The sequence below is a fragment of the Saccoglossus kowalevskii genome, chromosome 12, assembly GCF_978046115.1.
Source record: "Saccoglossus kowalevskii chromosome 12, keSacKowa6.1, whole genome shotgun sequence".
Classification (NCBI taxonomy): domain Eukaryota; kingdom Metazoa; phylum Hemichordata; class Enteropneusta; family Harrimaniidae; genus Saccoglossus; species Saccoglossus kowalevskii.
This window is the reverse complement of record NC_140652.1, coordinates 31,187,033-31,202,367: the sequence shown is the minus strand read 5'-3', so window position 1 is coordinate 31,202,367 and position 15,335 is coordinate 31,187,033. Positions and strand designations below refer to the sequence as shown.

Genomic DNA, 15,335 nt, shown 5'->3' with positions numbered 1-15,335 from the left:
CAACCTAAAATAGTATTTACTGTAGGCTGGATCATTAGAAAATAACATATTTGACACATCTGGCGCCGCAGTTACACATAAGCTCAAGTACCACCACAGACCAGATACTGTATACACTTACAATGATTAATATAGGCATGCATGCAACTGGAAGGATAAAAGATGAAGATCTATTTTGAAGTCACATGATTTGAAAAATGGTCACAAAATCGCACGACAAATTAACATTTCTAGAAATACTAATGATTATGAGCGAGTCTTTGAAAAGAATGTTTGGTGTTCATTTCATTTATACATCTTGTTTTTTTTATTTTTTGGTTGATAATCTGACACATTTTTCAAATCTTCTATTACATTCTTTGATGTCATTAGCCATAACTAAATGTTGATTGACATGCACATGGAACTCATGCCTGGTGGTAAATACAATGCCAGTCAGCAAATATATATAAGGTTCATCTAACATATTAATGTGCACTCGTTACAAATAGTTATCTCGGGGGCATATACATGTACAATTGAATTGGGGGTTAGAGTTAGGAGCGTACAAAAAAATACTTCACAACAAATTTTGGTGTAATATAGTCTATCTTCCACCATCAAAGAAAAAATCCCAATTCTCCAACACAATGCCACCATATCTAATACTAAAAACTCAATCACAACCAAATCACAACAGAGTTTATAGAACTCATTGGAATTCGTCTATTACTTGACATGCAAAAAGGTTCGATAATTTTTGGGATATAGCACTGTAAGGTATCCTCGGGGGCGGAGCTACGTCACAAGACGTTCCACGTTGCTACGACGCGCACCACTGTACATGCATTTCTATGGGCTCTGTGCGCGCTGCTGTGGAACACCGGTCGAGCCGGTGAAAATTAGAGAAAACACAAACTTAACTTTGAAGTAATCCTGAACAACCAAATCTATATATGTTACACACGTAGGGCTAATCTTGTTACACTGTTCAGGGGAGTCTCAACAATCATCCCAAAGTACCGTTTTCTGCGGGTTTTGGGCCTTTGTTTTCACCGCGAGGGTTGCCAGGCGGTGAAAATGCCCGGATGTCCGCCCCCGAGGATTAGATGTTTGTATTCTTAACATTACAGAGTGGTAGTCACGAGTGTGCGCATCAGAAGGTAAATTTTGTACTTTATTTGCTCTATTAGGCATGCATGCATGCCCTTGTGTAAATGACAGAGGTATGTCCATGGTCGAAGTAAGTTATATTTTAATGTTTACAAGAAATGCAATTCAAATTTTGAGATAAATTTTTTACAGAGCAAATACAATGAACGCATTGGACTCACAGGCAGATAAATTGCAGAACCCATATTGAGCAACCACAGTCATGACAACCACTAATTTTTAAAGTGAACATACCCAGGACAATGATCCAAAGAGTCGAGTTCCTGCAAGTAGACTGGATGATTTGTAATTATTTGTAGCACAGAGTTTGGATCCTTTGATAAGTACTGCCACATCCGGAATCCTAGTTTCTCTAGTAAGACTATGAAACACTGCAAAGCAGGCCAAAATTTATTTGCATCTGAAAGATAAAACAAAATTGAAGATTGGTAAAACTAACATGAAAATTTATGCCACTGATAGTCTGGTCTTACAAGGTTTGTACCGTCGTGAATTAGCCAATGGGTATTTTAGATGTTTTGAATTAGCCAATGGGTATTTTTGATGTTTTGAATTAGCCATTGGGTATTTTAGGATTTTTGAATTAGCCAATGAGTATTTTAGTAATTTTGAATTTGCCAATGGGTATTTAAAAATTATTGAATAGGCCAATGGGTATTTTAGAATTTTTGAATTAACCAATGGGTATTTTAGAAGTTTCATCTCAGGCTGTTTTGTTAGTGTCCATGCTGATTTGCAAAGCCTGTATTACGTGCGTTTTAGGTTCTTGGGTACAGCAATAATCTTCTTCATTTACTTTTATGCAATCAAACCTTTCAAATTGTGTCCACTGATTAGAAATATGTTTGATTCACTTGAGATTCAGTGGAAACCAGCAGATGAGGAGTGTAATATTTCACATACCTTTCCTACACATTTTGCATTCCTCTATGGTGATGATTAGTGCATCTACCAAAGTTCGATGACCTCCTGGCTTTCGCATCAATTTGGAACAAACTGCTACAGAATCAAGGGATGACAGGAGAACACTAATGCCTATAAGTATAAACAAATATAGCCCTTGATAAAATATTAAGTGTTATTACCAAGAAAATTTGAGACCTCCACTGTCGGGCCCCTCACTCATCGCCGTGGTACTCGAGGCACCGGAAGACAAATAAATGACAACAGATGCTATGACAATTAATATTAAAGGGCAGTGGTTGTCCTGCAGCGTAATTTACATGCATTGTGTATGTCACTATGAGTAGCATATTCAACAGGATGCGGCGTGACGACCACTGCCCTTTAACAAGAACAATTAGTATAGTACAACCCTATAAACTCACACTTATCAGGCTTAAAGCTAGATTACCCGGTAGATTGTTTTCAAAGCTGCTGTATATGTAAATTGTGCAGTGTAATGTGTCTCAATACATCTCATATTATTAACACTGGTAAATACTAAAATGAACATTGATGCTCACATTGATGATTTAAAAATTACAAGTTTTCATAAAAAAGTGAAGCCAGCTGATAGCCAGCCTGAATTGTACTATATAATTTATGGCTATATAAGTTGTGCATATGCAAGATAATCAGTGTCACATAATAGACAACTTCTGGGTCATGCCGTTACCTTAAAAACATGTGTACTCTGGTGTAAAAATGTTCCAATTTCGTCTGCGTGGGGAGATTGATTTTTCCGCGTAAACATTTGATAGCTCACCAGAACACAGGATACAAGAGAAACCAGCGAAAAACATTGCGCAAGCTGGAAATGAGCCCCCATTCTTACAGGAAAACTGTACTATTATAACACAAACTCATCTATTGAAAATGTAGATAATGATGCATATACCTATCCAATAATCTGTCACAGACTTTGTACAAAAAAGGTGTGATGGTAGGATTGTGTATTTTTCTGCCATGTCACCCATATCTGGATATTCAAATAAACCAAAGTCAATAACACTAATCATCCAGGATATAACTTGTTGTATATCTTCATAATCACTTGGCATCACTGGTGGTAAATCTCTGGCTTTCTTTATTGCCCAGTTTCTAAGCTATAACAAAACAATTGGATCATAAGTGTTATTACTCAGTTCAAAACAGAACAATTGGATCATAAGTTTTATTGCCCAGTTCAAAACAAAACAATTGGATCATAAGTGTTATTACTCAGTTCAAAACAGAACAATTGCATCATACATGTTATTGCCCAGTTCAAAACAGAACAATTGGATCATGAGTTTTATTGCCCAGTTCAAAACAGAACAATTGGATCATGAGTTTTATTGCCCAGTTCAAAACAAAACAATTGCATCATAAGTGTTATTGCCCAGTTCAAAACAGAACAATTGGATCATAAGTTTTATTGCCCAGTTCAAAACAGAACAATTGGATCATAAGTTTTATTGCCCAGTTCAAAACAAAACAATTGGATCATAAGTGTTATTGCTCAGTTCAAAACAGAACAATTGCATCATACATGTTATTGCCCAGTTCAAAACAAAACAATTGGATCATAAGTGTTATTGCTCAGTTCAAAACAGAACAATTGGATCATGAGTTTTATTGCCCAGTTCAAAACAAAACAATTGGATCATAAGTGTTATTGCTCAGTTCAAAACAGAACAATTGGATCATAAGTGTTATTGCCCAGTTCAAAACAGAACAATTGCATCATACATGTTATTGCCCAGTTCAAAACAAAACAATTGGATCATACATGTTATTGCCCAGTTCAAAACAGAACAATTGCATCATACGTGTTATTGCCCAGTTCAAAACAGAACAATTGCATCATACATGTTATTGCCCAGTTCAAAACAGAACAATTGGATCATAAGTGCTATTGCCCAGTTCAAAACAGAACAATTGGATCATGAGTTTTATTGCCCAGTTCAAAACAAAACAATTGGATCATAAGTGTTATTGCTCAGTTCAAAACAGAACAATTGGATCATGAGTTTTATTGCCCAGTTCAAAACAAAACAATTGGATCATAAGTGTTATTGCTCAGTTCAAAACAAAACAATCTGATTATAAGTGTTATTGCCCAGTTCAAAACAAAACAATTGGATCATAAGTGTTATTGCTCAGTTCAAAACAAAACAATTGGATCATACATGTTATTTTCCAGTTCAAAACAAAACAATTGGATCACAAGTGTTATTACTCAGTGCAAAACAATTGGATCATACATGTTATTGCCCAGTTCAAAACAGAACAATTGGATCATAAGTTTTATTGCCTAGTTCAAAACATAACAATTGGATCATAAGTGTTATTGCTCCGTTCAAAACACAGAACAATTGGATCATACATGTTATTGCCCAGTTCAAAACAGAACAATTGGATCATAAGTTTTATTGCCTAGTTCAAAACAGAACAATTGGATCATGAATTTTATTGCCCAGTTCAAAACAAAACAATTGGATCATAAGTGTTATTGCTCAGTTCAAAACAGAACAATTGGATCATAAGTTTTATTGCCCAGTTCAAAACAAAACAATTGGATCATAAGTGTTATTGCTCAGTTCAAAACAAAACAATTGGATCATAAGTGTTATTGCTCAGTTCAAAACAAAACAATTGGATCATAAGTGTTATTGCCCAGTTCAAAACAAAACAATTGGATCATACATGTTATTGTCCAGTTCAAAACAAAACAATTGGATCATAAGTGATATTGCTCAGTTCAAAACAGAACAATTGGATCATAAGTTTTATTGCCTAGTTCAAAACAGAACAATTGGATCATGAGTTTTATTGCCCAGTTCAAAACAAAACAATTGGATCATAAGTGTTATTGCTCAGTTCAAAACAGAACAATTGGATCATAAGTTTTATTGCCCAGTTCAAAACAGAACAATTGGATCATAAGTGTTATTGCCCAGTTCAAAACAAAACAATTGGATCATACACGTTATTGCCCAGTTCAAAACAGAACAATTGGATCATAAGTTTTATTGCCCAGTTCAAAACAAAACAATTGGATCATAAGTGATATTGCTCAGTTCAAAACAGAACAATTGGATCATAAGTTTTATTGCCCAGTTCAAAACAGAACAATTGGATCATGAGTTTTATTGCCCAGTTCAAAACAAAACAATTGGATCATAAGTGTTATTGCTCAGTTCAAAACAGAACAATTGGATCATAAGTTTTATTGCCCAGTTCAAAACAGAACAATTGGATCATAAGTGTTATTGCCCAGTTCAAAACAGAACAATTGGATCATAAGTTTTATTGCCCAGTTCAAAACAGAACAATTGGATCATAAGTTTTATTGCCCAGTTCAAAACAGAACAATTGGATCATAAGTTTTATTGCCCTGTTCAAAACAAAACAATTGGATCATAAGTTTTATTGCCCAGTTCAAAACAAAACAATTGGATCATAAGTTTTATTGCCCTGTTCAAAACAAAACAATTGGATCATAAGTTTTATTGCCCAGTTCAAAACAGAACAATTGGATCATAAGTGTTATTGCCCAGTTCAAAACAGAACAATTGGATCATACACGTTATTGCCCAGTTGAAAACAGAACAATTGGATCATAAGTTTTATTGCCCAGTTCAAAACAAAACAATTGGATCAACAGTTTTATTGCCCTGTTCAAAACAAAACAATTGGATCATAAGTTTTATTGCCCTGTTCAAAACAAAACAATTGGATCATAAGTGTTATTGCCCAGTTCAAAACAGAACAATTGGATCATACATGTTATTGCCCAGTTCAAAACAGAACAATTGCATCATAAGTTTTATTGCCTAGTTCAAAACAGAACAATTGGATCATAAGTATTATTGCCCAGTTCAAAACAGAACAAGTGTTAAGTGTTATTGCTCAGTTTACAACACTGTGAGCAAGTGCATGTCAATAAAATACCAGGTTAACCAATCACTGATTAGAATTTTAGGTAGGTCACCAACCCTTGTGTGCATTTGTATTAAAGTTGCATTGTCTGCTAACTATGTACAGTAGTTCCAGCTCGTATGTTACAGATCCAGCCATTGGCCAGTATTCTGGGTGTCTATGCCCATCTTACTAATATTATCAAATTGGAAAATGTTTCATGTATGTGCATGTATACAGAGTTTGGTGTTGATTTGATCCCACATTAGTGATCACACACTCCAAGCAGCCATGGATATGAGAATAAGAGTATCTCATTGCATGAAAAAGAAAATATGTGAATATAAGCAGAGGCCAGTAATATCACATATAACAGTTATTGTCAAATTCAATAAGATGCCAGTTTTCCAAACTAATACAACATGTTTTGGTGGTTGGGACGGAATGTAGTCTAGATTATATTGCTGTAGCAAAATAAAATAGTGTTTACTGCTAACACTGAAAACAAGAATAGGTTACGTAATAACTTTTACAATATTTTTGTTATAATGGTTGCTATATTGGTTTTAAAGAAATGGTTCAGCACAACACAGAAAGAGGAAAAGAATACCATCCATATCTGATCAATTTACTTATTTGGCTCGAGTGTATGTTAGTGAAGCGGACACCCTAACCATTGTACAACACCCATATCAACCACTATTTTCACTAAAGGAATTATTCAGTTAAAATAAAATCCAGCAAATGTACATTGTACCTTTTTTCTATATTTTACATTCAACTCGTCAAAAATCACTGAAAATAAATTCCATACGAAACACTCAAAAAGTCTTTTCAGGGAAAATTAATTCCAGTTAAAATAAAGTATTTTACAGTAATCACATAAAACAGTTTGATTGACAACAGATGACAACAGATTGCAGATGATAAGACATTTTCAACCCCAACTTAGTTACTTTGCTGTGACTTTTCTATAGTTTGTTCTAAAGTCCAAAAGACATTTATTGTTTAAACAAAGTCCTTGAGAAATTAATTTACGAGTTAACAGTTATGAATATGTCTGTTGTTAGGCGGAATCAAACAACGTCATGAATAATTAATGATTTAATGCTTAGTTACGTCAGTTGGAATCAATGCTATGTAAAAATGGAATCAACTAACCTCATAATTAGGATGAACTAATAACAGATAAACACCAGGTAGTATATCAGTAATTTCTGGACCATTTCCATTTCGCTCTAATGTACAGATTGCATCACAAAACAGATCGTCTGTAAAACATCATAGTTCATTAATAACTTAATCATAATTATCCATATATTTTTGTCTATTCCACTGCTAGTTAAAGCAATGCAGTTCTCATGCAGCACATGTTCAAATTTTGTGTAAACAAATAATGCATTTTACACACGTGGTATACACCACTCAAATTTTGCATAAAAAATAATGCATTTTACACACGTGGTATACACCACTCAAATTTTGCATAAAAAATAATGCATTTTACACACGTGGTATACGTTACTCGAATTTTGCATAAAAAATAATGCATTTTACACACGCGGTTTACGCCACTTAAATTTTGCATAAAAAAATAATGCATTTTACACACGTGGTATACATGTACGTTACTCAAATTTTGCATAAAAAATAATGCATTTTACACACATGGTATACACCACTCAAATTTTGCATAAAAAATAATGCATTTTACACACGTGGTATACGTTACTCGAATTTTGCATAAAAAATAATGCATTTTACACACGCGGTTTACGCCACTTAAATTTTGCATAAAAAAATAATGCATTTTACACACGTGGTATACATGTACGTTACTCAAATTTTGCATAAAAAATAATGCATTTTACACACGCAGTATACGTTACTCGAATTTTGCATAAAAAATAATGCATTTTACACACATGGTATACACCACTCAAATTTTGCATAAAAAATAATGCATTTTACACACGTGGTATACGTTACTCGAATTTTGCATAAAAAATAATGCATTTTACACACGCGGTTTACGCCACTTAAATTTTGCATAAAAAAATAATGCATTTTACACACGTGGTATACATGTACGTTACTCAAATTTTGCATAAAAAATAATGCATTTTACACACATGGTATACACCACTCAAATTTTGCATAAAAAATAATGCATTTTACACACGTGGTATACGTTACTCGAATTTTGCATAAAAAATAATGCATTTTACACACGCGGTTTACGCCACTTAAATTTTGCATAAAAAAATAATGCATTTTACACACGTGGTATACATGTACGTTACTCAAATATTGCATAAAAAATAATGCATTTTACACACATGGTATACACCACTCAAATTTTGCATAAAAAATAATGCATTTTACACACGCAGTATACGTTACTCGAATTTTGCATAAAAAATAATGCATTTTACACAAACAGTATACTACAATCAAATTATGCATAAAAAATAATGCATTTTACACACGTGGTATACACCGCTAAAATTTTGCATAAAAAAATAATGCATTTTACACACACAGTATACTTCACTCAAATTATGCATAAAAAATAATGCATTTTACACACGTGGTATACACCGCTAAAATTTTGCATAAAAAAATAATGCATTTTACACACACGGTATACGCCACTCAAATTTTGCATAAAAAATAATGCATTTTACACACGCAGTATACATTACTCGAATTTTGCATAAAAAATAATGCATTTTACACAAACAGTATACTTCACTCAAATTATGCATAAAAAATAATGCATTTTACACACGTGGTATACACCGCTAAAATTTTGCATAAAAAAATAATGCATTTTACACACACGGTATACGGCACTCAAATTTTGCATAAAAAATAATGCATTTTACACACGCAGTATACATTACTCGAATTTTGCATAAAAAATAATGCATTTTACACACGTGGTATACACCGCTAAAATTTTGCATAAAAAAATAATGCATTTTACACACACGGTATACGGCACTCAAATTTTGCGTAAACAAATAATGCATTTTACACACACGGTATACGGCACTCAAATTTTGCGTAAACAAATAATGCATTTTACACACGCGGTATACGCAACTCAAATTTTGCGTAAACAAATAATGCATTTTACACACGCGGCATACGCAACTCAAATTTTATAAATAAAATAATAAAAAAGTAATTAAAAATAATTACTTACCCATGTTATGATCATGTAAAAGATATGGATATTTTAATATTTCCATAATTGGTACACGAACAACATCTTCCAATTCATCCAGTTCTTTGGAGTCATTGAGAGCAGTTTTAAAGTCTCTGGTTAATCTAGAGAGTTCTAACTTTGTGAGTTTCTGAAAGCGGACATGATAATTTAATAGCTGAAATATACAATGAACTTTATTAAAATTCTTCTGTTGCTAATGAATAAAGGTAATTTTTAGGCATGATAAACTTGCTTGTACATGTACTAATACATAAGGGGTCACAACTTTTGCATGACTAATAAAGTTATTGGGTGACACCAACTGCTTAACTACTAATAAGTTAGGGGGATCAATGGATAGTTAAGAGATTACAACATCTGTTAGGGTCAAATTTGTTTAACACAAGTTACACAAGTCTGTGAATATTAATAAGAGGTGAATATTAATCCACTGTCACAATACTTGTAAATAACACAATAAAGATCTGTAACCCGTTAATTGAACACATATTTATTTCATTTACCTGGGACAATGTCATTTTAATCAAAATCACTAGCGTATTTTCTATAAAATTTGGAGCAGCTCCCATGCCATGACAAATCGAAAACAACAACGGCCGTTATTAAAACATTCCATATTTACACTCTAATTTCTAGCGATTTTGTCAGAAACAATATCAAAAAACAAAAATTAAGACATAAGCAGACAAGATACAAACACAATCATGATTGAGTGGCTTAATGATCAGCAGATCACCTTCAAACAGACAAACTTCACGAAAGGGCAAGCAACTGAGAGCAAAAACCAAATCAGAGACGTCACAGATTTCTAGTTTATTTTTAGTACATAGATATTGACATGCCACTTTAAATACTATAATTCTGCATTGCCACTACTACATTTACTAATTTTGCTATTTCATAAAGACTTACTTCCAAGAGTGAGAATGTGATTTTCAACACTACTGTGATGTTACACATGTTACTGTTCGATGGTTAGCATCCGAACAAGAAATAAGCGCTGTGCGATATGGGTAATCAATGCCTTTAAAACAGTAAAAGACTGATGCATGCAACAAGCTCCCAATTCAATAAGACAAAAATAAATATTTCAAGCTTGATTAGAAAAGTGTGACTCAATTGATACACCACCAAATGACGTACTAATACTGTAAAATACTTTATTCTAGCTGGAATTAATTTTCGTTGAAAAGACTTTTTGACTGTTTTGTATGGAATTTATTTTCACCGAATTCGATGAGTTGAATGTTAAATATAGGAAAAAAGGTATATTCGCTTGATTTTATTTTCACTGGATCATTCCTTCAGCAAAAATAGCGAAAATTAATTCCAAGCGAAAATAAAGTATTCCACAATAGTAGGAGACATAAATTTACCTCTGCCTTTTCAGGGTTAGCAATAATAAATTCCTGTTTAGCCTCATGGTATTCTACTACACAGTCAAGGCAATACGTCATATCATGTTCCACACCATCTGCCCATTCTGGAGGTGGACTCTGACAATATTCAGATAGTAAAGAACTCATCCGATCTGGGTCTGTACACCACAGACATGAACCAAACTGGCTCATATTAAACTCCAGCTCATCCATGGCAGTTTTACTATAATGAAAGACAAAAATGTATTATTGTGGAAGCAATAAAAATCACAATAAAAGTTTCAATGAACCTGTAATTTAATTGATCAATACAATTTATGCTGAAATTGAATTATTAAGAAGAAACATATTTCATTATTAAATGCTGAATTTGTACTAAAATGGAATTATTAATTACTATGAGGATTACGACGATACTGCGACGATAGTGTGAACAAAGACAGTATAGAAGGCGTATCGACTCACGCGCAGCTGAGACCACGTACTGTCTGAGTGCATACATGTACTTTGCAGTATCATTGTAATAACCTTAATATTTTACATCTTTTCCTACTAGGAATACATCATGGGAATGCCGCAATCCAAATTGTTTAGAACAAATTTAGCAAACTTCTTTGTGTTGGGTACGGTCAAACTCTGGGGGCAGCCATGTTTGTTTTTACTATTAAAAGACGCTCACACGTGTCATCTTTCCATATTTGGAATTCACATTTCCTAATATGGTGGGATGAAAATACCCAGTGCAATACCACAAAATTATGGCACTCTGTAACCTATGGCGTTACAGTGACAGATGACATGTATACATAATAATATCAAGTATTTACAAGAGAACTGGTGATGGTTGTGAACCATAACTGCCTCAGCACAAAGGCTGTTGTGTAATACCAGGGAATGTAAAGGGAAATGTATTGTAGTGTTACCTCTGTATAATTTACAATATATCTGCATTAACCTTCACTATTAAGGACAATATGGGAGTAGAAGCAAGGCTACGCAAATTTTGCAAAATAGTAGTTAGTTAGTTACCAGACATTGTGGGATATAAAGAAGTGGCCTATTAACCCATGAAACATACTCGCACATATCCATACATGTCTTATTGTGTGGGGCAAATGGCTAAGAAAGAACAAGTCATTGTCAATGACACGTCCCCGTTCCGTTCATATTTGAGTGACATATACATTCAAAGCAGATCGTGACCAAAATGCACCTGCATATGTACAACACATTGTGCTAAATCTGAACAAAATCCATCCATGCATGACTGAGATCCGGTTCTGGAATTGTGAAAATATGTGATTTTGATGCATTTTCGGCCTTAAAATGGCCATCATTCTGCTATTGTTAAGCAGATCATGAAACAAATGCACATATCTATTTGTGACATGATGTACCATGTGTGTGTGAAGTTTGAACTTGATCAATCCAGACATGTCTCGGATACGGATCCAGAACTGAATTCTTTAAAACAAAATGGCCGCCAGTCGGCTATTTCGAACTTGATTCGAAAAAAAAAAATGACGTGCATCAAGGTCCTATTATGTTTAATGTATGTACCAAATTTGAATGAAATCCGTCCATGCATAACTGAGATCCGGGTCTGGAATGGTGAAAATGTGCGATTTCAATGCATTTTCGGCCTTAAAGTGGCCGCCATTTGGCTATCGTTAATGAGATCATGAAACAAATGCACATACATATTTGTGACATGATGTACCTTGTGTGTGTGAAGTTTGAACTCGATCAATCCAAGCATGTCTCAGATACGGATCCAGAACTGAATTCTTTAAAACAAAATGGCCGCCAGTCGGCCATTTCGAACCCGATCCAAAAAAAAAAAATGACGTGCATCAAGGTCCTATTATGTTTAATGTATGTACCAAATTTGAACAAAATCCGTCCATGCATAACTGAGATCCGGGTCCGGAATGGTGAAAATGTGCGATTTTGATGCATTTTCGGCCTTAAAATGGCCGCTATTCGGCTATCGTTAATCGGATCATGAAAAAATGCATGTGCATATGTCCCATATAATGTGTGATGTATGAGTGAAGTTTGAACTTAATCGGTCCATGCATGTTCGAGATACAGGTGATCACGGACGCACGGACGCACGGACACAGGGCAAAACATAAGTCCCCGTTTTCGGACTGCGTCCGAACGGGGACTAATAAAAGGTTAAACAAATTAAATAAATAAAATAAAATAAAATAAAAACATACAAAAAACTAAGCTCATACATTACTGTAACAGAGAAAACAAATATTAAGACTAAATTATCATACAATAAAAAGATAATCTATTAGCAAGGGGTATTCCGTTGTATCTGTCAGGTCTCAGTTTTCAAGTTATGGTCACTGAGGCGGAATTATTTAAATTTTCGCGCATCTCAATATTTTGCAGGGTAACAAGGTAGGTTTCAAAAGCAAAATTGTTTTTTTTTTAATTATCTGTATGCTCTTAATTATTTATATTTCATTTTGTTTTGATTGATTGTCGTTACGTAATTCACTTTTTCAAGTTGATATAAATGATGTTTGTATATTGTTATTAATTTGTCCTAATTGTCTTGCTGTTAGAATTTCATTGTTGTCAACCAGGTTAGACTGGTTGATGTTATTCAAAAGGGAGTCTACCATTTACCATTAATTTCTTAATATTAATAATTTACTATTAAACTCGAAAACATCGTAATGTTATTACTTCTACGCCAGGTAACACCAATTAAAACCAACATCGATTGCAGTTTCCCTCTTCTAATAATCAAAACTACCCTTGATACCCTGAAGAAGTATGTCCATTGTTTCACAACAACGACTGTCCCAAGAGATTTTCGTCTTCTCAATTTCTCAAGATAAACGTCCCAGGGTTGTTTTGTTTACTAGAATGAAATGTCCTTTGGCAGCATTTCTTGAATTAATTTCCATTGCACAAAAAAGCAGCAAATACTGTTACTGAAGCACAGAATTGGCATGAATTTTTTCCCCGGCCATTCACGCAAACTACAAATCAAGACATTTACCGCGCGTCCAGCCGATGGATGATGATGGATGTATTGTGACGTATTTTGACCCCCCCCCCCCCCCGGATTCTGACCTTGCATTCTTGCCACATTTACTGCCCTTTCATACCCGTTTAATTTCCTTTCATTATTTCATCCAGATTTGACAATATTTTAAATTTAATCCCAACCTTCATTTCGCAGTCACTCTAGTTTTTACTTTTCTAAAATTATTTTACTGATCAAAAGACTTTTCACTCCCATCATGCAATCTCCCATAGTACTTCTGCAGACACAGCGGTGATCACCAACATATGTACAATTATCCTCACTCTCAGGAGCTGAGGAATAAGATAAAAGGATATTTTATTGCATTTTCAGAAGAATATTTTCTATCAGTTATTAGCAAAACTAAAAAGTGGTACATGTACAAGTAACATAAGAAAAAAATGACAATTTCATTTCATTTCGTGTTGTCAAGCACAAAACTTCCAGTAGTAAGAAGTATAATTCACCTCCAGTCTCATTTATGTAATCTATTTATGTAAGGCGACATGCGATGATGAACTCAAGATAACATGATCTCTCAATCAACACTTGAAAAATGTCTGAACTCTCACAGAAATTGTGACTGTATTTTTTTTGGACAGTTGGTGTTCCTGAACAGTATGTTTTCAAATACCTGCATTATGTTATATATTGTATTGCAATTTTATTTTAATTAATAATGACATACAGTGTGTACATGCATTTAAAGTGGGTGTTTTATAGTGTTTTATGTTATACATGTACATGCATGTTTCACCTGTAGCATGTTTGTTTTTGTTTTTTGGGGGGGGGGGGTAATTGTGATTGTTTTTTTTCTTTATATTTATTAAGCATATCAATGAAAATATTGTTATTGTTATACCATTTTACATCAATAAAATGTTTTATAAATATTTTATAGATTACCATAAAAAAAACCATGCCTTTGTGAAATAAATAGTATAAAATGTGTGTTTCTTAAAAAAATCTCTTTTTTGGTAATTATATTTGTTATACAATATTTATTTTCAATTTCACTGTGCAGACCCGCTCCCCACCATTTATATTTTTCAAGTATTGTTAAATACTTTATTTTAGCTGAATTTAATTTTCGCTGAATCAACATTTTGGCTGTTTGTATAGAATTTATTTTCATTGATTTTTGATAAGTTGAATGTGAAATACAGCAAAAAGATATTTTCACTAGACTATATTTTCACTGAATCGTTCCTTCAGCGGAAATTAATGTAGTTTATTGTACTTACCGTACTGTTTGTTACACACGCCCACCTCCTTTCAGTTCTAGGTAGTGCACGTGTAAGAGCAATAAATGGAACAGCCTGTCAATATTCAAGGTTTCGTAAAATTCCATGAATTATAAACAAACCATCGTCCACAAATAGGAAGAATGTGTTATTAAAAACCCACAGTACAAGCTATCACAACAGCAAAACATAGTTTGCTAATAAGTAGCACTAGTAGGCATGTTCTGAACAGATTGGAGTTCCAAGTTTCATCGTTCGAAGTTACAGTTGCTTGTCCATTACCAAATAATATACAATTAGTGGGAATCTTACCTTTCAAACGTCCAACAGGATCTTAATTCAACTGGAATAAATCAACGACCGCGGGAAAATACCAATAAAAATCCGGGGAGATCCCCGATAAAGTCTCATTGTGTTCATCACGAAAA

At 33.7% G+C, this 15,335-nt stretch overlaps 1 protein-coding gene across 1 annotated transcript in view; it reads right to left on the bottom strand.

Moving 5' to 3' along the window:
• The window catches only part of LOC144356296 (helicase senataxin-like), a 62,301-nt gene extending 46,968 nt beyond the window's left edge, over window positions 1-15,333 (bottom strand). Inside the window, exons 1-7 of the mRNA XM_085506032.1 lie at window positions 15,220-15,333; window positions 10,609-10,834; window positions 9,209-9,359; window positions 7,159-7,268; window positions 2,993-3,200; window positions 2,056-2,187; window positions 1,387-1,552 (exon numbers count right to left, since the gene is read on the bottom strand). Coding sequence (XP_085362158.1) covers window positions 1,387-1,552; window positions 2,056-2,187; window positions 2,993-3,200; window positions 7,159-7,268; window positions 9,209-9,359; window positions 10,609-10,824 — 983 coding nt within the window. The 5' untranslated portion in view covers window positions 10,825-10,834; window positions 15,220-15,333. The remainder of the gene's footprint in view (window positions 1-1,386; window positions 1,553-2,055; window positions 2,188-2,992; window positions 3,201-7,158; window positions 7,269-9,208; window positions 9,360-10,608; window positions 10,835-15,219) is intronic.
• Window positions 15,334-15,335: the final 2 nt, after the last annotated feature.